Source organism: Barbus barbus, assembly GCF_936440315.1.
Source record: "Barbus barbus genome assembly, chromosome: 43".
NCBI lineage: Eukaryota > Metazoa > Chordata > Actinopteri > Cypriniformes > Cyprinidae > Barbus > Barbus barbus.
Window position 1 is genome coordinate 23,499,531 of NC_136721.1, and position 26,366 is coordinate 23,525,896.

Genomic DNA, 26,366 nt, shown 5'->3' on the forward strand with positions numbered 1-26,366 from the left:
CTTGAAAAACTTAATTGAAAATTAGAAACTAACTAAAATAAGGTTTAATACTAAAATGACTAAAACTGAAAGCCAAACAGAAATAACTAGAAAATATTCAAACGTATAATAATTAAGGACATTTGCAAAACATTACTGAACCTAAAATAGGTATCATGTAAAAAATAATTTCTTCCTTTTGATTATGGAGTGAAATATGACCCGGATATATCATATAACCCAAGAAGTAAACAAAATGTACTATTATTCATAATCAACACCAAAAATCACTAACATACTGTATCGCCGTTTAAAATGTGTTGAGGCCTTTCAATTTATTATGACCTTTTTACCAAGCACTTGTCATGTTATTGATCAATTGTACAACCTGAATTTTTCTGGCTACAGCTGTTAGTGTATAACACACATCTATATATCACGCTATGACTCGCTTCTGTTTCCAAAGTATTTCATATGACTGTTGTAAATGCTCTGCTCTCATTGGACGACACTGTTTCTGGCACTGTGCTTTTATTACAGAACTCAAGTTGCCATTGGTAATGGGTAGTGGTAGTCTGATTCATTTATGTGCTGCTTTGAATGTCTTGCCTTTGATTTGTACAAAACCCATAAATAACGGCTGATAAATAACACAACTGCTCGGATTCATTTGCTTTAAAGAAATAGTTCACCCAGAGATGAACATTTACTCCCCCTCAGGCCTTCTAGATGAGTTTGTTTCTTCATGTAGCATTGCATCACTTGTCAACCGATGGATGCTCTGCAGTGAATGGGTGCCGTCAGAATGAGAGTCCAAACAGCTGATAAAAACATCACACCACTCCAGTCAATCAGTTAATGTCTTGATTAGCCAAAAACTGCATGTTTGTAACAAAATAAACCAATCAAAATGTTTTTTTTTTTAATTGAAACCATTGCTTCTAGCTAAAGCATGAGTCTATAATCCATAATAACACTTCCTCCAGTGAACAAATCCATCCTCTGTTGTCCTCCCACATAAAAATCCACCAGCATAATAGTTTAGAAGTGTTTTGGCTTGTAAACGGTGCTTGATCTGTGCAGATTTCTCTTCTGATTCAGACAAGATGGCGTTTCACTGAAAAAAGCAATATTATGCATGGAGGACTCATATTTTAGCCAGATCCAAAGGTTTGAAGTTAAAACGTCTTAAAGATAGATGTTTCACATGTTGGCTTCTCAAGACATTACCTGATGGACTGGAGTGGTGTGGATTACGGTGATGTTTTTATCAGCTGTTTGGACTCTCATTCTGACTGCAGAGCATCCATTGGTGAGCAAGTGATGCAATGCTAGAAATCTGATGAAGAAACAAATTCATCTACCTCTTGGATAGCCTGAGGGTGAGCACATTTTCATTTTTGGGCGAACTGTTCCTTTAAATTGAACGTGCATTGCCAAATGATGCTCATATCGCCTCTAAGTGTCAAAAATCAACAAGCATGAGACGAACTCAAAATTTTGAATGACATATTTCATTGTAAACATCCCAAGTATTACATTTTTAATTTTCAAATCATGCTCGATAATAATCTCAGTTATCCCCCATAATGTCAAATCCTTCAGAGAATGTGTTTTTTCTTCCTTTATTTTGTTATTGAAAATAGACCATCTGCCCGAGCACAAGAGCAGAGGGATTGTGGGTAATAACCATCTGGGGCATTTGTATGAAGATGCATTCATTCTGGAAGGGTTGCAGACTGAAATCAGTATTATGATGATAATTATTACTCATGACTGCAGTGATTTGACAGTATAAGATGACGGTTTTGCTCGTTTCTCATGAATGTTCTTTACATGCCTGTCTGAAAAAATAAACGTATACATTTGAAAACAGACTTGAGTTTCATGATTTGTTTGTTTATAGTTATAAACACAATATGCATGGCAGTTCAGTGATACACACTAATAATTCAATACAAAATGATTCACAATAAATGTACACTGATATGGTCTTGACAGCTGTACTTCCGCAAGTGTACTTCCTTGTGGTCATCCTTTGGATTGGTCAGGAAATACAGCTGCGATTTTCTGCCTGAGTCCTGATAAACTGATTAATATGGCCTCCTGTATGAAAGAAAAACATTTCCTTAATTTCAACTGAACAGAACGATAACTATAGCGATTACTATCCACATCAACACATGATAACATCTCGTTTATTACAAGCATATGCCGCAGTTTTTGTCATCTGCCGCTTTAAATGTTTAAGCTCTTTAAAAGTCAAGAGGATTCTGACTGAATGTCAGTTTTTATCATTCATCAGCAGGAAAAAAAATTTAATTGACGAATGAAAGTGACATATTATATGTTGTTATAGTAAAATGCACAATATATGTACAGAAGTAAAGTATACATCATAGTAGTATTTGTTGCAGCAACTGTTAGTGCTGACTTTTATTACTGTATCATGCTGGAGTGTTGTTACTGTTAACTAAAAGTATTAAAATAAAATCATTAATTGAAATAAAGCTAAAACTAAAAATATTAGGGGAAAAACAAATGACAATTAGAAATGTTGCCTTAAACTAAGTGAAATAAAAATGCCCAATAGAAATATTAAAAAAACAAAATACAAAATTGACAAAAGCACATTACTAAAATTAATACAACTTAAATTAACAAAATATAAAAGCTAATCAAAAATGTTAGAAATACTACAATAGTATATAAATAATACTAAAATAACAAAAGGCATGTAACAGGATTTATTGATAGAATAAGAATGAAAAACATCTTTCTGGACCTAAAATGTAAAATACTATTTATTTTTTCTTCATTTGTGCTTTCTTTAGATTGACATATCTTTGTGAGATTCACCTAACAAGTAACGTACTATATTCATAACTGTCACCAACAAACGTTGTAGTGTTGATTTTCTTTATTCTCATACAATTAGTGATTTTTTTTAACTTTAGAGTTACAATCATTTCTTTGGTGTGAACAAGCCTTTAAATAAGAAAGAAAACATTAACTTTGCCCAAAAAGGATTATAGGGTAAAAATATGTCATTTTCACTATAACAAGGTTTTGTTAAAAAGAAAACATGTTTCCCTATGGACCCCTTTATATAAATGCATTTTCTGTCTCACCTCGGTGCGGATGGTGCGACTGCCCTGCCCAGGACAGGTGTTGAGGTAAAGGTCAAAGAGCACGCCGGGATCAGTGACGTTCAGGTTCTCATCGGCATCAACACTCGCTTCTAAACCCTGAAGACCTCCAAACACCACCAGCATGTGCCTGACAGAGAACAACACTGAGCTTTATTTCTCACAGCATATTTAAAGGAATAGTTCACCCAGAAATGAAAACAGACTTACCCTCGGGCCATCCAAGATGTGGATGAGTTTGTTTCTTCATCAGATTTTGAGAAATGTAGCATTGCATCACCTGCTCACCAAATGATCCTCTGCAGTGAATGGGTGCCGTCAGAATGAGAGTCCAAACAGCTGATAAAAACATCACAATAATCCACACCACTCCAGTCCATTAATTAATGATTTATGAAGCCAAAAGCTGCATGTTTATAAGAAACAAATCCATCAAGACGTTTTTAACTTTAAACAGCTAAAATACGAGTCTATAATCCATAATACTGCTTCCTCCATTGAAAAGGTAGTCTGGTCTGAATCAAGAGAGAAATCTGCACAGATCAAGCACCGTTTACAAGTGAAAGCATGCTCTGAACAAATGTGTGGGTGGATTTTGATGTGAGAGATTTTTTCATCTGGAGGAAGCGTTATTATGAATTGTGGACTCATATTTTGTCCTGAAGTGACGACTTGAGGTTAAAAACCTCTAAATGATGGATTTTTTTTTTTTTTTAACAAACACAGCTTTTGGCTTCACAAAACATTACCTGATGGACTGGAATGGTTTAGTTGTGGATTATTGTGATGTTTTTATCAGCTGTTTGGACTCATTCTGACGGCACCCATTCACTGCAGAAGATAATTTGCTGAGCAAGTGATAGAATGCTGCATTTCTCCAAATCTTATGAAGAAACAAACTCATCTACATTTTGGATGGCCAGAGGGTGAGGACATTTTTAGCAAGTTTTTTTATTTTGGGGTGATCTATTGCTTTAACTAAACACATTCTTCAGCACTAAAGTAAGACATGGGCAAAAACTTGTGCAAAACTCACTTGAATGGAGAAAGTGTGACGTGATCTGTGTTTTTTCCTTTCTCTGATGTACCGATGGTCAGATCATATCCATCTTTATACGGACATTCTGCGAACACAGCACCTACACACACACACACACACACACACACACACACACAAATACAGAAAGACAATTTTTAGTTGTACTAGTTGATGGAAAGTAATGGATGAAATGAGGGGAAATAGATGAATAAATAAGCAGAACTCACTGAGACAGGAAGCCAGACGGACGCTGTAGCCCCAGTACAGCCCACCCTCTGTCCTCGGGACGTGAGGAGCCACAACAACCCCTTTTTTCACCTTACCCTCTAAAACACACACAGGATTCAGATAAACATCACGGAAATGTCTGGACAACAGGTCTGAAAACAGTTTTAACTTCATGGTGTGATACATCTCTGAAAACCTGTGTTGTTACTGTTAACTAAAGCAAAAAAATTAAAATAATAATAATATTGTATGCAGCGTGTGTGTCTGTACCTTTGTGTTGGCTGTTGTTGAGCTGTACAGTCACTCTCAGTCCAGCTTGTAGCTTTTTATCGATCTGAACTTCCTGTCGACAGAATAGACAGACTGAGGTCATGTCCTGTTCAATGAAAGATTATTTAGTTTGTGCATCTTCAAACACACACCTTCCTCATCCCACAGTTGACGAAGGACCCTTTCCCCGGTTTGGTCAGCCGATTGAGCACAACCCCCTCTCGAAACTCCATCTCCTCATCGATGCGCATGTGATGTGGGCTGTCCAGAGGATTCAACACACCTTAAAGGAATAGTTCATCCAAAAATGAAAACACACTCACCTTCAGGCCATCCAAGAGGTAGGCGAGTTTGTTTCTTCATCAGATTTGGAGAAATGTAACATTACATCACTTGCTCGCCAATAGATCCTCTGCAGTGAATGGGTGCCGTCAGAATGAGAGTCCAAACAGCTGATAAAAACATCACTGTAATCCACACCACTCCAGTCCATCAGTTAATGTTTTGTGAAGCCAAAAGAAATAAATCCATCATTAAGACTTTTTTAACTGTTGCTTCTGGCCAAAATAGGATTACATAATCCATAATATTTCTTTCTTTCAGAATTTCGTTCTCAACAAATGTGTGGAATCTGATGCAAGAGACAACAGAAGATTCATTTTCACAAGAGGAAACGTTATTATGGATTACAGACTTGTATTTTAGCCAGAAGCGACATTTTAAAGACAAAATTGAAATGATGGATGTTTCTTACAAATACACAGCTTTTGTCTTCACAAGACATTGACAGACTGGAGCGGTGTGGATTACTGTGATGTTTTTATCAGCTGTTTGGACTCTCATTCTGACGGCACCCATTCACTGCAGAGCATCCAATGGTGAGCAAGTGATAGAATGCTACATTTCTCCAAATCTGATGAAGAAACAAACTCATCTACCTCTTGGATCGCCAGAGGGTGAGCACATTTTCTAGAAATTTTCCTTTTTGTGCGAACTATTCCTTTTCCTAAAATAAAATCAATATTAGATTCTCATACTCACCAGCATACTGCAGGTCCCGATGCGTCGGGAAGAAAGATTTCCGCAGATACCTGCACACATCACAGATACAATGCTAAATCTGTCTAGATGCACGCTGATATGACAGAAATGTGATTGCGACAGCACTCACTGTGGACACTCGAGGTATTGCAAGATGCGTGCGAGCTGAACGCACCCCTGGCCTTTCTTACCAACGCCTCTGAACTCTCCCTCTACGCTCCTGACATATACAGATAATGTTTTGAAGTGAGTTCCTGACAATTTCAATAGCCAGCAGATGATAATCAGTGACAAAACCTAAAGTATCAACTTACTTGACATCCTCCCTCAGCTCATCGAATATGACCACCTCATCCACACAGAACACACAGCAGGCCCGGGCGATCTGACCCGCCAGATACGTACGCAGCTCTGGTGACTGAGCGTTGTCCATCACTGACCCGGGCAGAGCCACGCTCAATGTATATGAACGACCTGATAAAACAAAACAAATAAGGAAGGTATAGCACTGCACATAGTTCCAATGTTATTTTAGTATCTTTGATATATTATTATAGATGTGTTATAGTTGCATTTTTGTTGTTTGTTTTTCAAAATATGCATATTATATATTTGTATTAATCTTTATTTAAGTTTTAGTTGTCAATAGTATTTAATATTATATTTGGTATATTTTCATCTAGCCTAAATTAAAATGTTGGCTTGGCAGATAACTGAAATAAAATATTTTTTCTCATATTTTATTTCAGTTAACATTTATTTTATTTCAACTAAAATCATTTTGAAAATGAAATTAATAAATACATACTTAACAATACCACAGCGAGTAGAAAAACCTAAGAATGTAACATTTATATACTATGACATAAATTTGATTTATTTATACATGAAACTATAGTTGCCTTTTACATTTAGGATGGGGTCCCTTGCACAAGGATGATCATATTTGAGAGTTTATGGTTTCTGAAAGACTGAAAACTCCTAGTATAGTAGGATGTACACAGTCTAGTACACTTGCTGCATGAAAGTGTGTGAATATACCAAACCTCTGGGCCCGTATTTATCAAGCTTCTAAGAATTACTCTCAAGAACACTGCTAAGAATTGACTTAAATGAAAAAAACAATTCTTGGCTCAAAGCTGCGCTTAAAAGTTAGCTATCAATCATCTCAATCACCTGTTGCTGATGTCTTTGACGACAGCGAGGCGATTATTATTATTATTATCTGTCAAAAATAGACTAGGTGCCTATCTTTAGTGATGCAGCGCAGAGAGCTGCGTCAGAAACTGGCTGATCAGCTCCGGTGGCCGTGTCGGAGGCGTAACGAGCTGCAGACGCATGCAGTGTAAATAAGGGGTAAGAGATTTATTCATCATACAGTGTAGATATAACATATAACAGTCGAGCTTGACTGAAGTCAGTTATGATGTTCTTTGCGCATTTTGAATAACTGAGGAAATGCAACCGTTTGATTAACTGCTCGTCATCAACCGTTTCAAGAACTAGGGATACAAACTCATAATGGGTGAAAAAGGTGACAAAGACATGCAACCCTTAACTTGACAGTTGTGCAGTAAAATTTACTTTTAATTCATGGAGGATGAAAAAATGTGCCAAAAAACCTTGTGGAAAAGACTTTTGAGATGACAATTACACATTTGACAATTACAGATGGCAGCAGAGGATCACTCAATAGCTCAGTTGCCATTTCCACTCTAGTTTTCAGGTCTTGATTTTGAATTTATTATAAAATGATGACTATAACAAATTTTAGGACTGTACTGAAGTAGTATAGCAAGTACAATTAAATAATAATGCATTAAATATTTTGCAGTAGTTTTAGATTTAATTTAAAAACTACATTTTTTTGCCTTAAAAAGGACACATCAGAAAGAGTGTTTTAACTGTAGAAGCTGCTAAATATTTTCAGCCAATACAGACTTGTTGCTGTTGTGGTTTAGTTACTCTGAATTTACTCTGCATCACTTAATGCAAAGGTCTATTTTTGACATCGGTTTGTCAGATAGATTGCTCCGTCCAGGGCAGTTATCACTGTCAATCATAGCAATGACTGAAGGAACAATTTAGTGGATTCACTCGCGTTTGTCAGTCTTGAAACAGTATACATGGATGATCGGTCCTCTTAGACAAACAGAACTTTTCTTCAAATTGTCAATGGATTATGTAGAGATTCTAGAGAAACGGAGCAAATCTCTTATAGCACAACTTACTGATAAATCAATGACTACACAATCAATCTCTTATTTATACCGTGTGTATGCGTTTCTCTATGATTATATTAGGTAGATTTGCAAGCATGTAGAACTCTGTAAACTTATGAAAACAAAAATTAGTTCTGATTAACCTACAGAAAACACCTCCTCTGAGTGGCCACCGCTTTCAACAGAGATGCATGTGATTGGCTACAATACTCAACGCTGCAAAAACACACAATTGTGGTTTTGTAATTTTGCATGCACGCAAAAACACACAGGAGCGTTTAAAAGTGGGTACAGACATGAATTGGTACTAAAGGTACTGTAAAAAGCCCCCCCACCAAAAACACTTTCTCATTGGTTCAACACAAATCTCATAGGTCACCTATTTTGATCTCAAATTGGTGAGTTTTCACCAAAAGCTGAGGAGTTTGCATCTATGAAGAACATTCTTCCTCTCCTGAAAGATTCGCGCACGTCTCTGTCTCCACAAGCAACTCCTAACCACTTGAGAGACCTCTCCAGCGGTCTTAAATAAATGTGAGAGTAAGAGAGATTCTTAGCTTTAAGAAATTTGATAACTTGCTTTTATACTTAAGTTTGGAAGTAGGAGTAAATTTCATGACTTCTCAGCACTTAAGACTAATATGGCACTTTGAGACGCTTGATAAATACGGGCCCTGCTGCTCACCTTTACTTTCCTTCTGTTCCTGCTGAACCTTCTGCTCATTTCCCTCCTCTTTCTTCTGCTTCTGTTTCTCCAGCTGTTGGATGAGGTTGCTCTCTTTGCGTTGTCTCTTCTCTTCTTTCTCTGGGGATGAAAACGCAGACAGCAGCAATTAATTCAACATTACAATATTACATTGATATACAAATTTCTGAGGCCTCTAAATGATCAAAAAAACTGCTGTACACCTTCAGCTCATGGTTTCTGCCGTGAAATCTTTTTTGATTTCACATCTGAAGTAAACATGAGAATAACTTTGATATTGTTAGTAGCATTTCAGGATGAACACTTGCTTGACTGAGATTATAATCCATCTTTTTTTGTTGTTCATCTCTCAGTCATCACTGTATTGCATCGCATTATTTGTTTTGATCATAACATAAGCATTTAAATAGCATAAGACATAGTAGTAAGACATATTATTGGGAAATAAAGAGTGAAAGCTAATATTTATATGCGTTTTATGTAGGTTATACAGTAATTCGTTGATTTACAAAACATGAGAGCAGAATTTAATCTTAAATGTAGAACATTTTAACTTTCACTTACTTTGTTCTTTCCATTTCCTCCAGTTTATTCTCTCTTCGCCCTGAAAATTATTATATTATTATAAACACGTGCTATTAAACCGGCATAAACAGAGCTTTTAACAGATTTAGACCACGAATGTGACACAAAACCGCCTGATTAGGCATATATATATATATATATATATATATATATATTCAATTTAAACGAACACAGTAATATGAAAAACACAAACCTTTATATTTGAGAGATTATTTGTTTTATATTTCTTCACAGGAGGTTCATCTGCCATGCTGTTCTATGTGTGTTACACCTACAGTGATCCTCCAGAGAACAAACACTCGAAATATGATTCCTAAGGTTTTCTCAAACACTGAATTAATTGTTATTTTGCACAACATGCATTAATCCTACAATAACAAAAATATACTTCATATATCTTGATTTTCAGAATATATATAAATGTTTAATACTCAACACAGGCGAGGTGAGAGTGTTGTGACGGACGGATTTCACAGACGCGCTTCCTCTTTAGAAAAGGCTCCGAGTAAAGAACACCGCGCGAGCTCGAGCCTCTAATAAAAGCATCAAAATATCACAACAGCGGATTAAACAACACTTCACCTCTCTATAAACAGCTCGACATCACATCATGGTAAGAAGAAAATCCAGCCAGTGTCGTGTCAAAGCCTTTATTAGTTCATGTGGCCGCCTCACATGTGGCCGTGTCTGTTTATGTTTCGCCTCAGTAATATTTTTATCTTATATATAAATGTACTGTACACACAAAAGAACAATCTGTGGTGTTTTTCATGAAAAACTTATAAAAATATCACATAAATATAATAATACTGTGTCTGTGACTTTTTGATATTATTTATTTATATTGTATCTATAATATTACATATAAACGTAACAATATAGTAATATATTTATTATAATGCACAATATAATAATAATAAATACACGTGCATGTAATCTGTTTTATTTTAGTTAAAGTTGAAGTTTTTGAAAATGTCTACATCATTTTTATTTTTGCTTATTTTAGTTCACCATAAGTTTGCGTATATTTTATTCCAGTTAACAATCATTTTATTTCAAGTAACAAAAGTGTTTTTGTAATATTTTATTATGGCCTACTATATAATACCATGTAATATATAATACCTTAGTTAAATTATGCAAGTACTATGACGCATTGCTGTGAATGTGGTGCTTATAATATGTGTTTTGCATTCAATGTTGTTATTACAAACCCCAGTGAGTCACATTCGCATCACATGTTATCTTTATGTGTTCTTCTATATGGCTGTTTGCCTGCACTTTGGTTTGTGATGCCTAACACTTGCATGCATGTTTCCCATGACTACCTCTATATTCAATATAAAGTTCAGTTATGATCATACTGTTGTAGTTTTATATTTGGGTAAACAATGATTTATCAATGTATTCCAATTAAGTGAATATATTACGAAATATTGAATTTCCAGTTGTGTTTGAACTAGTTTTAAAATGATCCTGTGTCTGTGTACAGCCGCAGAACGAGCACATCGAGCTACACCGCAAGCGGCATGGCTACCGTCTGGACCACCACGAGAGGAAGAGGAAGAAGGAGAGCCGTGAGGCGCACGAGCGATCGCACAAAGCCAGAAAGATGATCGGCCTCAAAGCCAAACTCTACCACAAACAGAGACACGCAGAGAAGATCCAGATGAAGAAGACGTGAGCGTTACTTACAGTCAGCTTCAGTCTGGTGACAATATAGGCAACAATCATCAAGGAGGTTTTGCTAAACTATTGTGTGTTTATTTGTGTTCAGCATTAAGATGCACGAGCAGAGGAAGAGCAAACAGAAGGATGATGACAAGACACCAGAAGGGGCGGTGCCAGCTTACCTGCTGGACAGAGAGGGCCAATCACGTGCCAAAGTCCTGTCCAACATGATCAAACAGAAGAGGAAAGAGAAAGCTGTAAGCATCCAGTCAGACCACAGATTTATGCTATTACACTAAATATTTCAAATCTTGCTTACCCCACACTTTTGAATGGTATTAGTAATGATTTCTGAAGGATCATGTGACACTGAAGACTGGCGTAATGATGCTGAAAATTCATCTTAGCAATACATTTATTTAAAAGTTATTACTGTATCTTTGATCAAATAAATGCAGTGTTGGTGAGCAGAAGAGACTTCTTTCATTAACATTAAAAAATCTTTATTGTTCCAGTCTTTTACCGGTAGTGTAAGTGTTGGTTCTGTTGTAGCCAAGTAAAAAAACTTCACATTTGGAGTGAATATATGAAACTTTTTAAGTAAAAGCTAGAAGGTTTTATTTATATTTTGATGTTTAAACACCAAATTTGACCAATCCAGTCAGTTCTCAATGGATTAAATCAAGTCCCAGCCTTCCTTTTTGTATTTTTCTCATTAATTATCCTATCTCGTTTGGTAGTGGCACATTACAGAAGTCAAACTGTTGCAAATACCGATGTAATGTTGTTGTTTTTTTAATCCATGCTCAGTATGAGGTTTGTTTTATGTGTTTTTTTAGGGAAAGTGGGAGGTTCCTCTACCGAAGGTCCGAGCGCAGGGTGAAACCGAGGTTCTGAAGGTCATCCGCACAGGAAAGAGACAGAAAAAGGCCTGGAAGAGGATGGTGACAAAAGTCTGCTTCGTAGGAGATGGATTCACACGCAAACCACCCAAATATGAGCGCTTCATCAGACCTATGGTAAAACATCACACATGTACTCTCAGGCTGGTCAAAATAGATTAGAAATAATACTTTGAGCGAGTTGTGACAATAGAAAGCCCAAAAAGTGCTATAATATTATTGTGCAATTTTTTTCTTTATTATTTAAAATTACAATTTTTTTAAAGAAAATAATCTACATTTTTATTTGCATTTTTAATTTAAAGGTAATAATTTTTGATTTATATTTTTTCTTGTTGTAATATCTTTTCCCATTGTGTTCTATGTGGTTTATATATATATATATATATAATATATACATATTTTTATTAATGTAAATAATAATGGAGTTGTGATTTTTCATGTCTACAGGGTCTGAGATTTAAGAAGGCACACGTCACTCATCCTGAACTGAAGGCCACGTTCTGTTTGCCCATCCTGGGCGTGAAGAAGAACCCCTCCTCCTCCCTCTACACCACTCTAGGTGTCATCACCAAGGGAACAGTCATCGAGGTCAACGTCAGTGAGCTCGGATTGGTCACGCAGGGTGGGAAGGTCATCTGGGGTGAGTGTTTAGATTGGCTCTTCACTTTGTCAATGCAGTCCTTGTGTTTCACAGAATGAAAAACAGATATGATCTTGTGTTTCAGGTAAATACGCCCAAGTGACGAATAACCCAGAAAACGATGGTTGCATCAATGCTGTGTTGCTTGTATAATGGAAACCTGAAACGTTTGATATGGAACTGTGCCTCCGAGTGCAGCCGGGAACGGCGCTTATGTGGAATACTGTTGGGCGTCATTTTGGAAAATCATAAAACAAGCTGATCTGAAGACAGTTGGAGTTTTGTCTTCACATCTGGACCCAAAGCTCACAAGAACATGTGGATCAGAAATGCTGTTTATTTTCAAATAAAATGTTCAACTGGTTCTCTTGGGTTTATTATTTTTCATGAATGGTTCTGTGTTAGGAGAGCAGCTGAAGTACTGCTGTACTTTGGTGTCCCAGCGATATCACTGTATTTACACAGTGTCCTGGGACACTTCACACCTATCATTCAGATGCCATAAAAAAGTAATCATTTACAGAGTCGTTATTTTAAGTGAGATTTAAAATACCATCAAATGTCTGTTACATTCAACATTGATGTGATAAATATGGCACTAAATGGAAAGTCTACAAATCTAGCAAATTATGATTTTTGTAATTACACATTGTGAAAATTATAAAATTGGACAGGTTCAATTAATTAGGCATATTCATGTGAACTTTTTTTGGTAATTCTGCAAATATCGGAATTTTAAAATTGTGATTTCTAGACTATCTGAGGTTGTAACGGCATTTTTAGATTCGGTTTATTTCTAGGATTGGTATCTGAGAGACATATCTCAGCAATAAGTCTCATAATTTTAAAACTCCTTATCCAGTTAATCATGGACCACTGGGAAACTCAATGAAAAGATATAGAAATTAACTTGTCAATGTGTACATTAATAAAATTCTCAAGACTGAGTCTGTTTACATCATTCAGCTTTATCAAAATCAATAAGCAGATTGAATCCTTCAAGTATTTCGCCATTTTATCTTGGTGCACCTCAAAAATAAAAGTTTAATGAATGTCTCTCAAATATGAAATTGTTTAAATCAAGTTTTTCTGTTAAGATAAACAGGTGCTTTGATTTGCTAAACATAACCTTCGATCAGAACCAGTGGCACATATTAACGACAAAAAATAAGAATCCTGAAAATGACAAATTGGAAACGCAAACAATCTTTAGGTTTCGTTGGTCAAAATGAGATTCGAGGTGTCTTCCGGATCTTCATCCTCAACTTTAAAAAAGGCAGACATGAATGCATCTGTGATATTTCAAGGTAAAGGCAAATTCATTTTTCCCATCATAATTAATACAGATAATTATAAAACAGCTGACAGCCAGTGTTTTTATGAGCTCCACAATGTGCAGAGTCATTTAATAAAAAGCCCCCTCTGCAGCTTCATCTAGAACAGAAACACCCTTGAGAACAAGGACTTCAGCAGCTGAGCCGACATTAATAAAACAGTCTCCATTACTGTATAAAACACCTGTGATTGAGTAAAAACATCCCCTGCTTTTGAGTCTTCATAGAGTGCAACATCGTATAATTCAGTCTGAGGAGCAACTCGGCAATTCCTTCTATTGCAGAAGAAGTTCTGTGGAAAGAAAACACACAGAAGATAACCAGTTTGCTGTCTTTGAGTCTTTGTTTTTTCCCCTCTCCATCAAATATAGAAGTCCAGTCTGGCGGGAATGATCTTGCAGCCCTGCATGGAGAAGACACGCTCCTCTTTAGGGAAGTAGTTCAGGTCGCGGGCCATTGTTTCAACCACTTCTTTATCTGGGGCGAGACCCTTGGAGACCATCTCAGACAAACCGCACTGAATGACATGCTTGTACTCCAGAGGAAGGAACGGCACAAAGAAATCCACCAGGTTCTTATCGATTAAACTTGTGTGCCAGAAACCACCTGCGGAAAGAGAGAAGAATGATAAGGCAAATAGCCTGAGATCTTCATTACACTTATAAATAAACTACAGTGAAACTAATGAACAAAATAACTTAATGTATATAATAATGCATAACGATCCGTGCCGTGAAGATTTTCTGCTCTATATATTAGCAAATGTGAAAGAGAAATGCTACGTACTGTTTTTGTTGTTAAAGACGGCTAGTGACAGTGCCGTTTCTAGATCCTTCAGATGGATCTCCTCTCGTTCTCTACCATCCTTCCAGAAGTTCAGAGCCACTTCAACGATCTTCTCGCCACCAGCGTTGCTATAAGAACAAAAACAAATAGGTTATAGAGGCTGTTTTCAACTATTGAAGATGGAGCCGCATTGAGATCCCTATATCGCTAGGATTAAACCATTCAGGGCCTTAAAATCAAAGATTCAAGAAGTAAAGTTTCTTATGAACCAGAACCTGAAAGGATATGGAGATATCTTTAATATTTCTTGAGTTGCAGCCATGCAAACATGAGGAAAATAATATTTGAGGACCTCAAACAGGTCCGTTCTATGCAACTGTTTCACAATATACTTTCAAAGTTTCAACAATGCATGTTCTTCAAGTATTCCTCTTCAAACACAATAACTATCAACTGAATGCATAGTGTTTTCAACCACTCAGAATGGCTAAAATTCAACATTTTGGACATGGAGCTGCTTTGGGATGCCCATATCTCTGGTATTGAACCATTTAGAGACTTAAATACAAAGATCCTTTAATACTTCTTCCTTTACAGGTGTGCAGACTTCAGAAAAATAACATTTTTGGCTCTCAGACAGGTATGTCCTATGCTACTGTTTTGATAGAGGGAAACAAGATACGTTTATAGTTTCAACATTATTTGTTCTTCACAAATTCCTCTTTAAAATAAAGAATCAACTGAAAGCAAAATGACCCACATTTGGTTTTTGGTCACTGAAATGAATGCAATTTAACAATTTACTCTTGGAGCCACATTGAAATCCCAGTGTCTCTGGAAATGAACAATACAGGGCCTTGCTGAAAGAAGCTTTTATTAAGAATCCATATTTAAAAGGATATTATGAGATCTTTAATACTTCTAGAGTTATAAGCACACAAACTTTAGGGGAAAACAAATCTAAAAGTGCTATTTTTCCATTTTCGAACTGCTACCACTGACATAAAATGCAACAAAGACTACTAAAGGCAACATATTTTACTAATAAACCTACCAATCTCTGGGTAAAAATAACATCTTTCTAAAGTCGTTTTTACACCCTGTAAATTGGCTCCGAATCTCAGGTGAAAGTTTTACTTTAATACAGTATTTTGGCTTTCATCACTATTCATGTTTGTCTTCAGAAAACATTTGAACAAAATCCGTTTTAATTTCAGTTTCTGCAGCTCTAAACATTGACGACTAGTGACCAACTGCATTAATTACAGATTAACAGAATTCTGACCACACTGACCTGAGGAAGATGAAGATGGCCTTTCTGTACGACACTCCGTTCAGGTTGTCATAGTAATCCAAGTAAGGTTTTATACTGTCGATCAGCCCGGGATGCATTTTATCCATTTCGTCAAAGATGAACATTGAACGCGGACAGATGGAAACATTCCCTCGTATCCACTCCTGTAGCTGGGTCTAAACACATATTTTGTACAGATATCACTATAATATGCTTAATTTAATCACCATACTGGATGATTGTGTCGGTGCAGGCAATATGTCATTTCCATGTATTTGCATTACCTTGTACTTGTCAATGTGAGCCTCGTGAGGAAAGTGTGCTGTCGCTGTAAACAGATGAACGAAGTTGCTCATCATCCCTTTCTGGTAGATATTTTCCGCTATGAGCTGGCTCACAAAGTTCTTCCCGGTGCCGGTCCAGCCGTGGAGGGACAGAACCAGAGGTTTCTTTGGGTTTTCATTGTTCATGAAGCCTGTGACGGCTTTCACGGTGACCTCTGCAGCGACGTGCTGGCCGTACAGCTTCATGCTGAGGTCATACTTTAGACCTGTGGATGAGAGCACAGATTTACAGCAAACATATGATTTATAAGCACACCTGCGTTTAAAACTAATTAATTATGCACTAGACAACAAAACATGTTTAATTGTTTGGAACAGGGTAATTATAGTTATCTGAAAGTAAAACTTAAAGCATTTAAAGCATTACTTGAAACAAAAGGTAGTCCAGACTAAAGCAATAAATAATATTATAACACACTATATATAAAATAATAAATTCCAAACATTTTGCACAAAAAAATTAAAGAAGAATCAATTAGTTTAATCATTCAAAAATGAAAATAAACCACTTTTTAAAAATATTCAAACAAAGACAAAAAAAATTGAATTTATACTTAAAATAAATTATTTTACAAAGATAAACATTAAATGAAATACAATAAAATAGACCAACTTAAAACTTCCGCCAAGATGAGATTTCTCATTTTAATTTAGTTTAACTAAAATTAATAAAAACTATATAGGCATATCTAAAAGAAAAACTAAAACTATTATACAATGACAAAAACACAACAAAATGAAGCTACTAAAATTAAAAAATAAAAACCAATTCAAAATATCAATAAAAACTATCCTCTCAATTAAGCAAAAAATAACACTGATTTACGAAATGAACTGTTACATGTTCATAATCTAATTATATCAATTTGATTCTGAATGAGCAAATCATTGAGATTTCACTGCAATCCTTTTAAAAATAATAACTAAAAATAAACAATTATTATTTTAATTAAAAACAGAATCATAACAAACGAGAGAGAAAGAAACAAATGCGTACAAGAAGCGTATTTTTTAGATGATGCACAAAAACATCAGCCACAGGACGAGCTTTTGACCTGTTGCATTAAAGTTGAGCCAGGTTTCATCACATGTTTCATATAAATATCGATAGAGTTTCCTGCCCAGCACAGCAGCTCCTGTCCCCAGCAGCAGGGAGGTGGACACCGGCTCTATGGCCTCCACGACCAGCCCTGACATCAGGATTAAGTGCAGTACGGTTTTCCATGCGCGAGGCGGCCGAACTTTCATTTTACTAAATAAATCATCGATATTTTAATTGGAAACTGAAAGGGACAAAACAACAACGAGGGATCCAACTCACAGCCCCGCCACTTCCTGCTTGGGAAGACTGACGTCGATTACGTGGGACGCATGCGCCCATCGTTCGGCCGAGTGGTGCATGGTGATATATTTATATACACATTGCATATATAAACTTTTTACAATGATATATATATATATATATATATATATATATATATATATATATATATATATATATATATATGCAGACGATGACTGGCGGAATTGTTTTTTTTTTTTTAATTCACGAGAAATAAAACTACTCCGACTCATATAGCCTATAATATAAGTCATTAATTGCAACCATAAACTTACTTTACTTTTGTCATTTAGCAGACGCTTTTGTCCAAAGGGACTTACAAATAAGAAAAAGTAACTAAAACTAAAAGTTACAACTCTATAAATACTATATACCCACATATTTAAGAAATTAAATAAAATTGACACATGCATATAACAACATTTCAATAATAAATATATAAATGAATAAACTAAAATAAAAAGCGATACGTAAACATATCCATACTTGCGTTCTAACACAACCAAATGAGACAAAGCAGCTCTTGCAAACCTGTTTTGTTGTATGAGATCCACTCCGGTCTGCAGCACTCCTGGAAGTAGTAGAGCACGCTCTGATAGCGGGCCAGGAATCCGGTGAGAGCCGCGGCTATACCGACCACGATACCGGTGCTGATGGGCTCTATCGCCGCCGTGATCCACACACTCCACAAAACACAGCCAGAGAACACCAGCCGACGTGTCACCCGCATCCTGCAGCCTGACACTGTTTTAATCCGGTTTAGTAAATAATGATGAGCAACTTCCGTAAACCGTATGCTGATTAGTTCCGCACTAGTGACCCGGATCAATGCTACTGTCACTTCATGGAGATTTTATGTTATTGTTCTAGTTTCTAATTTATCCAAGTTACTCCTCTCTCTCTCTCTCTCTCTCTCTCTCTCTCTCTCAATGGAGAGGTGAGGGTGATCGAGCAATTGATTTCACACCCAGTGTTGGGGGTAACATAATGCAAGTTATGTAATCAGATTACTTTTTTTTCCTCAAGTAACTAGTAAAGTAACGCATTACTTTTTAATTTACAAGAAAATATCTGCGTTACTTTTTCAAAAAAGTAATGCCAGTTACTTTGTTTTCCCATTTATTGACTGACAAGTCTCCTGTCCCCATGTTGGGAGAAATCAGAAGTGCAGAGGCGCTGTGTGAATTCCTCAGTTACCTTTTCCTAAGTTAAGTGTATCACCTGAAGTTTGCCCTGAAGCCAGTCAGGTTGGAAAACTGTTACATTTCGAGAGATTAAAGGGGATACATTTTCAAATAGCAGGGAAAAAAGAAATGTATCAAAACTGATCTTCATGAAAGATGTGATACAAAATCGAGGGGAAAACATATGATATTTTTCCTTCTTGGATGCTATTTTATAAAAGTCCCCTCCCAAAGCGTTCAGGTGATTTACAGTGGAGAATATTGCATTGTGTGCTAGCTACAAATGTTTTTGTTTCTAAAATTAACTGTTAATGTTTTGCCTTTTTGTCATTTCTGTAATGGTTTTTCATGTTTTTATTGAATGTTCAAGGTTGGTGCCACTTTTTGCATTGCTTGAAAGGATTAGTGTTGGATTGGTCTTTGATTTGAACAAAATACTTTTTATTTATGGCTGCAGATATTCAAAAGTAAACTCAGAACAATGGACTGTTGCCAATTTAATATTTGGGAAAGCAAAATTGGCTATTTGGAAGACTTGTACACTCGTATGTATAAAACTTCTCAGAAATGTCTTAAGCTTTGACTTAAGTGTTAAAAAATTCTTAAGTAGGACTTTTCTAAGAGTAGGAGACTTTTATGAAGAAGCTAAATGCAACTTTCAGTAAAGTCTAAGACTGATTCTTAAGTGTTGACTGAGGTGACATTTAAGTGTTGTGAACTAAGGACTAGACCTCAACCTCTGAATCAGCCGATAGTGAGCCTGCTCATGTGAAGTCAACACCAATCATTTAATGTAACTACAATAAAATCATTTCATTATGACACTGTTTTAATATTTAAATGTATTTCAAAATTATCACAAATTATTACCGATGCTTTGTTTTCTATTGGTACGTCTCCTCATTTACAGTTGGATCAATGATATGAACATGATTTCCATCAATGGCTCCAACAACTCCAGGAAAGCCCACAATGCTCATAAAAGTGGCTTGTTTTTGCAATATGGTTTGGCGGTCAGCTGGAAAGTCAATAAACTGCCATATCGTAGTGGCCAAAGTGATGTCCGGCCTAGGAAATTTGACATCTTCACCCTTAATTAAAAAAATAAAAATATGCAAGATTTTGTAAGCATATTGCATAGTTGCTTAGAGTCAGTTGTTTTATTTTGTGATAATTATACAATGAAACTTGCCAAATTGTGTGGTCATAATATTTGGCAATTCTGTCATACAAAGAAATTATGAACACATGCAAAAAAAGGACCAATGAAATGTAAATAACTTATGTTGTAGTCAGTGTGCCAATGTTGCCAATTTAGTGATTTTGTCACTAGATATAGTGACTTCCTCATACCTTTAGAGACTTTTTTTTCTTTTAAAAGCAAACATGGACAAACCTTATCTACATTCCGAGACTCTCCCATGACATCATAAAGGTGAATTCACTGATCTAAATAAATATAAATATAGATGAGTGAACTCACCTTTATGAGGTCATCTGGCAACATTAAGTGACCAGTTTTAGCTACTAACAGTTGAAAGCAATTGGCAACACTGGTCAGTGATTTTTGTCCTTTGTATTTTAATGGTTTAAGTGAAATGTGGGGTCATAAAAAAATCCACACATCACTTTTGGCCACTGTTGTGTTTGGTTGGGTTAGTGCTGCATTAATCACCTGTGCATTGCTGCATTTTTCCAATTTTCCAGCCAAAAAAATTTAATTACTGCTCTCATTTCTGCAGTTAGAGCATTGAATTGTGGCGTGGAAGAGGTTACTAAATTTTGACACACCCACCAAACAAGAGAAAACATATCCCAAACCCCGTTGCACACTGTTTCCAGGGAACATGAGCCTGAACGTGCCTTTGGCATCATAGAAACAACAAGAGTATCTTAAAGATACACTTGCACTTAAAGCAGTAAAACTGAAACTCAGTGTCCTAGTGGTGCAAGCTGAAACCACTGAAGAGCTAAAAAGAAACACATGTTTAATAATTGCATATTTATCATTTGCATTTCAGTAAATGAATGGTTTGTTAGTAACAATAAAGACATGCACTGTGCATAAATACAAACAATAATTTGTGTAATCCTTTTAAAGCTGCTTTTATTCTAATAGTGAGAGACATATATCACCAATTTCTCTGTGTATCATCAATGGTTGTACAACCATACAAAAACCAATAACAAGAGGGGCCTTAAAGGCCAAGACAGTTTAAATATGTCTCTAAAAAAAGGATGCAATCTGCTTTTGATTGTAACTAATGATGAAATCTATCACGTCACCAGCATCTGCCACTACTGCATCCTTCATTCATAATTCAACTGAGAGCAAAGAACCAGGAAATATATTATTTCATAGTGTAAGACCATGGCTGGGATCAATAAAAAAACCAAGAATCAATCAAATAATGTTTTGGTTATTCCTGATGTAAACCAAACAAAGCCCAAAGAAGCAAATCATGACTTTGGGGTTTTAATGAATAAGATGATGAGTATGATATTCATGATAATTCCTCATAATTAATTTATTATAACGTCTTAAATGAAATAGGCTACTATTTATTCTGGGGAGATAATTAAAAATGTTGTAATTACTGCATATGTTCTCCAGGTGGCTGCAATGCCCACATATTCCGTAATGAACGTTTTCTGTTCTGCACTTTTAACGATCCGAGGGTGTGAAAAAATAAATCTAGAGATATAGGTATATAACATAATAAAAGTAATAATTAATCTATAAATAATAATAACAACAACATCAACAATTATAAGAAAATTAAATAAATGACATGAAATATAAGTAAATATTAAGACGCAATAAAGTATAGTGCAATAAAACAGTCATTTAAATAACCATAAATAATAATAATTAGGAACACTTTTTAATGACACGAATTTAATCATATGGAACGTGACGTCATTTCCGGTTCTGCCATTTTGCGGTTGCGGATCGGTCTCGAGCTGGCGGTGCGTTTCTAACCGAATACCGATAATATAGTCTTTACATTAAAGCCCAGTTAAACCGGCAAAATGTCAGATTTTGACAGCAACCCCTTCGCGGACCCGGACTTCAGCAACCCGTTTCAGGTAAAGTTAATGTCATTTCAGCGGTGTTTTTATCAGCGCACCGCTTCTGTGTGTTTTTACAGATAAACTAGTCATTTCGACTTCGTCTATATTAAATAAAGTCATTTAATGTTTAATCTTAAGTGAAAAAATAACCTTTTTTAACCTGTCAGTTGTGTGTAAATGTCATTATTGGGTCTTTGTATTTGTTTGTTAGCTTTTATTATTATTATTACAGTGTTTCTGAAGCGGATTAGCTGCCCAGTTTGATGTTATTAGTCTGTCCAATGCACTGAAAATTACATCTGATTACATCAATAAATTCTATTTAATGGATTTGTTATGATTATTAAGATGAATGAGGCTTTAATTCTGGGGTTGGTGTCTAACCTGGGCTTTATTTGGCATGTTTTGGGCTGTGTATTGTATGTTTGGTGTGTGTTATCTAGTGAATTATCTGCTGTCTGTGTGTGAAATGAACATGATCCTTTACAGTCTGAATGATGATGTTTAGAGCCAGTAAAGAATGATGTGTGTGTGTGTTTGGGCTGCTGGGATGGATGTAGGCCACCCTGTTTTGATCAGTGATATGTGTTTGTGGCTCTGGTCAGCTGAGGGAATTACATCCCTGACAGCCTGATTTATTTTTTATTCTGTGCCGCTACATTGAGCCAAACGTGGAAGCATTTGTCGCCTTAATGCAGCAAAGCTGATGATTTGTTGAAGTAACACTGTTTTGTAATAGCTTAATCCTGTAAAGCCTACTGTGTCATATATGATATGAATATTTAGGCCTTTATATTACCAACATGATAAAAACTTTGCTGTTAAACCTGTTGCACCCAGTCTACTTCACACTATAGCAAGCAAAAAGCCTTTTATAATTGTATAAACGTGCTTCATGTGTCTTTATGCTGAGAAATCTATGGATTTTTATTAAGTAAATGTAAGAATAGCTTTGATATTGTTAGTAGTATCAAAAATGAGGAACATTTATTTGTTCATCTCTTAATCATTATTGTATTGAATTGCATTGCAAGCTTTGATAATGAAACATATAATCTTAAGACATATTGTTGGGAAATACAGAGCAGCAGCTGATATTTATATTATTTTATGTAAGTCTTTGCTGTGCTGTTATAAACATTTCATTGATTTACATTACAAGCAGAATTTATAATTTTATGTCCGGATAAATATCGGAACCAAATTCCATGTTTTTGCTCAGTTTGGGCCTCTGAATATAGTTGAGGTGTTTTTCCTCCATATTCTCACTTTATCATACTGTTATAAACCATAAAAGACCATATGTTTCAAATATGATACTTAACACAAAAATACATGCAAACTATGCAAATATATTTTGTCTAAAGGTGCAAAAAACTGTTCAATTAAAAAAAAAAAAGACTTTTATTTCCTATGTCAGGCTTCACAGGTTAATACACAAAGGCCATCTGCCTTGAGTTTTTCCTCTCTCTTGTAGTCTCCGGGGAGAGTCTGTATATTTGACATTACAGGTGTTGTAGACTCACAGGTGGGATCGGACCCGTCTTGGAGGTGCAGGGGTACAAATGCAAATTCATGCACAGCAGATTGTGGCCTTTGTTCGGCCCGAAAGGACATGATCATTTAGACCTCTTAGAGAAAGAAGCTTTGCTTTTGATCACCCAGGTCTCTCTCTTTTGCTCATTTCTAATATCAAACCACCCATGTTTATATACACACACACACACACACACACACACACACATCATAGCCTAATCATCTCAGAAGTGTTTCTATTAAAGCATGCCTCTTAAGCCATCATTAAACTCAACTGGTCAGACGAGGTATTTCGTTAAGTGATCAGCAGTAATGGTATGCGGTCCATCATGGAGTTGCCGTGGTAACTCAACACTGTAGCCGACCAACTGTAGCGGCACGTCTCGATAATTAATGCGGCCTCCTGATTGCATTGTGTTTCTGACTCACGTCTTCAGTGTATATAGACCGTCTTGAGCTTGTAGATTATTATTCGCTTGATTAATTTGCTGATTTTGCTTCCAGACCTCAAAATAAAGCAGACATCAGCAAATACCAGACAATCCTGGGTTTTGTGTTTTCTCCATCTCAGCCAATCAGCATGCAGACAACAGCATCTCGGTTGAATGCTGTTATTTATGCAGCTGTTATGATGCCAGATGTTGGTGGAATTAGTTCAGAACATTTAAAAAGACTTGTTTGATTTGTTATTACATAGTGACCGTTATATGAACTTTCTGATGTATTGGCTAATTTATAAAGGCTTTGAACTTGGCTTATCCAGATTTTTGAGCTGGAAGAATTCATTTTCAGCCTTGTATTTGCACGTCAGGGGCTGTTTATATTTAATTATATTCTTTCTAAGTAATTGTGACTGACTATAATATATAGTATAGCCTCTCATGAAATAAAAATTCAGTCTGTATGTTTTTGCTCTTGTGATTTTCTTTTTTACTTTTCTTTTTACTAATTCTTTTTTTATGCACACTGATGACATATGCCAGATTTCTGCAATAATTTTATCTGCGTAATCTCCACCCCTTTCTTACATTTGACTGCAAGCTTGCATTCATATCTGCCTCCATCCAGTTAACCACCGATGAATTGAACCATGTCCCTCCCCTACATTTTGGGCCCTATCATAGACCTGGCGCAATGTGTTTTCTGCTAGTTTCAGCCCGACGCAGTTATCATTTTCACATCCTGCGCCACGTTGTTTAAATAGCAAATGCATTTGCGTCCATTTGTGTGCTCATGGGCGTGCTGATCTGAAATCGAGGTGTGTTCAGGTGCATTGTTGGCACATTGCTATTTTGAGGCAGCTGAAATAGACCACACCCTTGATCAACTAAAACCTGGTCTAAAGTCAATGGCGCAGTATTTGTTTTGTTATTTAAAGAGCACGTTAGTAATATGCGCCTATAGGCGGGTCCACAATGTGCGTACACTCTGCTTATTACACACACAGGGATGCTCAGGAGCACACAAACATGTCAAATATTACAAATTAAAGGATTACAATGTAAAAGATTATTATTATGTAGGCTACATAAATATAAAAATGCCTACAAGCCAACGGATCAGCTGTGTTTCCTCTCTGGAGCTCTTGCAAAGTCCGCCGTGTAAATAGCGAATCGGCCGTGGTGCGAGCGCAGCTGGCTCTTAAAGGGAATGGGAGATGAGGCTCTGATTGGTTTATTGCATGTTATACCCAGAACACACCCATTACTCATTAAGAGAATAGGGACAACCCTTTTAGACCATGCGCCGGGCGCGCCAACTGTTTTTCCCGCCGTTAAACTAGCAAAAGTGGATTCGAACACGCCCTAAGTGCACCTGTGCCATGCGCTTTAGACCTTGCGCTTAGATTGTTAAAGGGGTCATATGATACAATTTCAAGTTTTCCTTTCTGTTTGGAGTGTTACAAGCTGTTTGAGCATAGATAAGATCCCTGAAGTTGCAAAGACTAAAGTCTCCAAAGAGATATTCTTTATAAAAGTTAAGACTTGACCACGCCCCCCTAAAATGGCTCATTTAAACGCCCCCACATGTCAACGTCACGGTGTGGGAAGATTTGTAAAACACCGCCCAAATGTATACGCAAAGAAAGAAGGCATTCTTTTTATTCTGGCTGTAGTATTGTTGCTGCCACCGGCGCCATTAAATGACAAAAGTAAATGTGCCTGATTCTTGAACAAAGCTTTATTTTGAATCAGATCTTTTCAGTGAATCATTTTAGCTCACAGGGTGTGAATTATGAGTGAATAATGATGACTCAATATTCAAAGTCATGCATGTCTGAAATGATGTGAGGGTGCTAAATTATGACAATTTTTATTTGTTAACTTCTCCAGAAAAGACAAATGCTTTGAGTTTGGAGGCAATGTTATATAATGTGCCGCGCACATGCAAAAATGAGTTTGGAAAGCCATTTGATTGTATTCTAGCCAATGCAGACGCAATGACATGTGAAATAAAACGTCCTCATGTATTAAAGAAGAGTGGCTTGATTAAGTGCTAGAAATAGCGGATGATGGGCACAGAACAGTAACAAAACTCGGTAAGACATTTACAGTCACACACAGGTGTACAACTGTACTTCATAGCGATGTTTAGATAGCTATATAAGAATTCACGTTCACGTATTTTAAATTTTAAAAAAAATATTTAACTTTCAGATCTCAGTTTAAATGCTTCAGTTTGTTTTTTATTCCCTTCTATCAGTTTAAATGCTTCAGTTGTTTTGATATTATATTATGTTATGTTAGACCTATATTATACACCTAATAAATAATTGACCTTGTTTTTTAATAGTCACTTATGCTCATCAAGGCCGTATTTATTTGATCAAAATACAGAAGAAAAAAACACTGAAATATTGTGAACTCTTAGGCTATTGCAATTTCTAATATTGGTTTTATATTTGAATATATTTCAAAATATAGTGCATTCCTGTAAAGCAAAGCTGAATTTTCAGCATCATTACTCCAGTCTTCAGTGTCACATGATCCTTCAGAAATCATTTAATATTCTGATTTATTATCAGTGTTGAAACTG

At 36.0% G+C, this 26,366-nt stretch overlaps 4 protein-coding genes across 5 annotated transcripts in view; 2 read left to right on the forward strand and 2 right to left on the reverse strand.

Moving 5' to 3' along the window:
* Window positions 1–28: 28 nt before the first annotated feature.
* spout1 (SPOUT domain containing methyltransferase 1) lies at window positions 29–9,502 on the reverse strand. Its single transcript, XM_079405657.1, has 12 exons — window positions 9,413–9,502; window positions 9,199–9,238; window positions 8,614–8,733; window positions 6,021–6,180; window positions 5,837–5,926; window positions 5,707–5,756; window positions 4,818–4,948; window positions 4,666–4,738; window positions 4,395–4,493; window positions 4,165–4,267; window positions 3,111–3,258; window positions 29–2,085 (listed from the first exon to the last, which is right to left on the reverse strand). Exons 1-12 carry the CDS (start codon window positions 9,467–9,469, stop codon window positions 2,011–2,013), a joined length of 1,146 nt encoding a protein of 381 aa, XP_079261783.1. The 5' UTR covers window positions 9,470–9,502; the 3' UTR covers window positions 29–2,010.
* Window positions 9,503–9,675: 173 nt separating this feature from the next.
* LOC306862728 (ribosome biogenesis protein NSA2 homolog) lies at window positions 9,676–12,799 on the forward strand. The gene is made up of 6 exons (XM_079405661.1): window positions 9,676–9,832; window positions 10,712–10,899; window positions 10,997–11,147; window positions 11,730–11,909; window positions 12,243–12,435; window positions 12,521–12,799. Exons 1-6 carry the CDS (start codon window positions 9,830–9,832, stop codon window positions 12,586–12,588), a joined length of 783 nt encoding a protein of 260 aa, XP_079261787.1. The 5' UTR covers window positions 9,676–9,829; the 3' UTR covers window positions 12,589–12,799.
* tor1 (torsin family 1) lies at window positions 12,758–18,466 on the reverse strand. 2 transcript variants are annotated; one of them, XM_079405660.1, is made up of 5 exons: window positions 17,249–17,552; window positions 16,134–16,399; window positions 15,850–16,025; window positions 14,556–14,683; window positions 12,758–14,375 (listed from the first exon to the last, which is right to left on the reverse strand). In XM_079405660.1, the coding sequence occupies exons 1-5, from the start codon at window positions 17,439–17,441 to the stop codon at window positions 14,131–14,133; spliced, it is 1,008 nt and encodes a 335-aa protein (XP_079261786.1). In that variant the 5' UTR covers window positions 17,442–17,552; the 3' UTR covers window positions 12,758–14,130. The 2 variants fall into 2 exon arrangements, with proteins under 2 accessions (XP_079261786.1, XP_079261785.1); XM_079405659.1 differs by lacking the exon at window positions 17,249–17,552 and adding an exon at window positions 18,067–18,466 and having other exon boundaries at window positions 13,391–14,375.
* Window positions 18,467–21,661: 3,195 nt separating this feature from the next.
* The window catches only part of LOC306862591 (secretory carrier-associated membrane protein 1-like), a 29,121-nt gene continuing 24,416 nt past the window's right edge, over window positions 21,662–26,366 (forward strand). The window contains exon 1 of the mRNA XM_079405482.1: window positions 21,662–21,809. Coding sequence (XP_079261608.1) covers window positions 21,753–21,809 — 57 coding nt within the window. The 5' untranslated portion in view covers window positions 21,662–21,752. The remainder of the gene's footprint in view (window positions 21,810–26,366) is intronic.

Bases quoted from the DNA above. Each gene is read 5' to 3' on its own strand.
- tor1 (XM_079405659.1), bottom strand. From the start codon at position 18,265: ATGCGGGTGACACGTCGGCTGGTGTTCTCTGGCTGTGTTTTGTGGAGT. The intron at 16,400-18,066 runs GTTTGCAAGAGC...TCTCATCCACAG, and splicing joins GATCTCATACAACAAAACAG to GTCTAAAGTATGACCTCAGC. The intron at 14,376-14,555 runs GTACGTAGCATT...CTCTTTCCGCAG, and splicing joins CGTCTTTAACAACAAAAACA to GTGGTTTCTGGCACACAAGT.
- LOC306862728 (XM_079405661.1), top strand. The intron at 10,900-10,996 runs GTGAGCGTTACT...ATTTGTGTTCAG, and splicing joins AAGATCCAGATGAAGAAGAC to CATTAAGATGCACGAGCAGA. The intron at 11,148-11,729 runs GTAAGCATCCAG...GTGTTTTTTTAG, and splicing joins AGAAGAGGAAAGAGAAAGCT to GGAAAGTGGGAGGTTCCTCT.
- spout1 (XM_079405657.1), bottom strand. From the start codon at position 9,469: ATGGCAGATGAACCTCCTGTGAAGAAATATAAAACAAATAATCTCTCA. The intron at 8,734-9,198 runs GTAAGTGAAAGT...TTTCATCCCCAG, and splicing joins GAGGAAATGGAAAGAACAAA to AGAAAGAAGAGAAGAGACAA. The intron at 4,739-4,817 runs GTGTGTGTTTGA...TTCTGTCGACAG, and splicing joins TCAACTGTGGGATGAGGAAG to GAAGTTCAGATCGATAAAAA.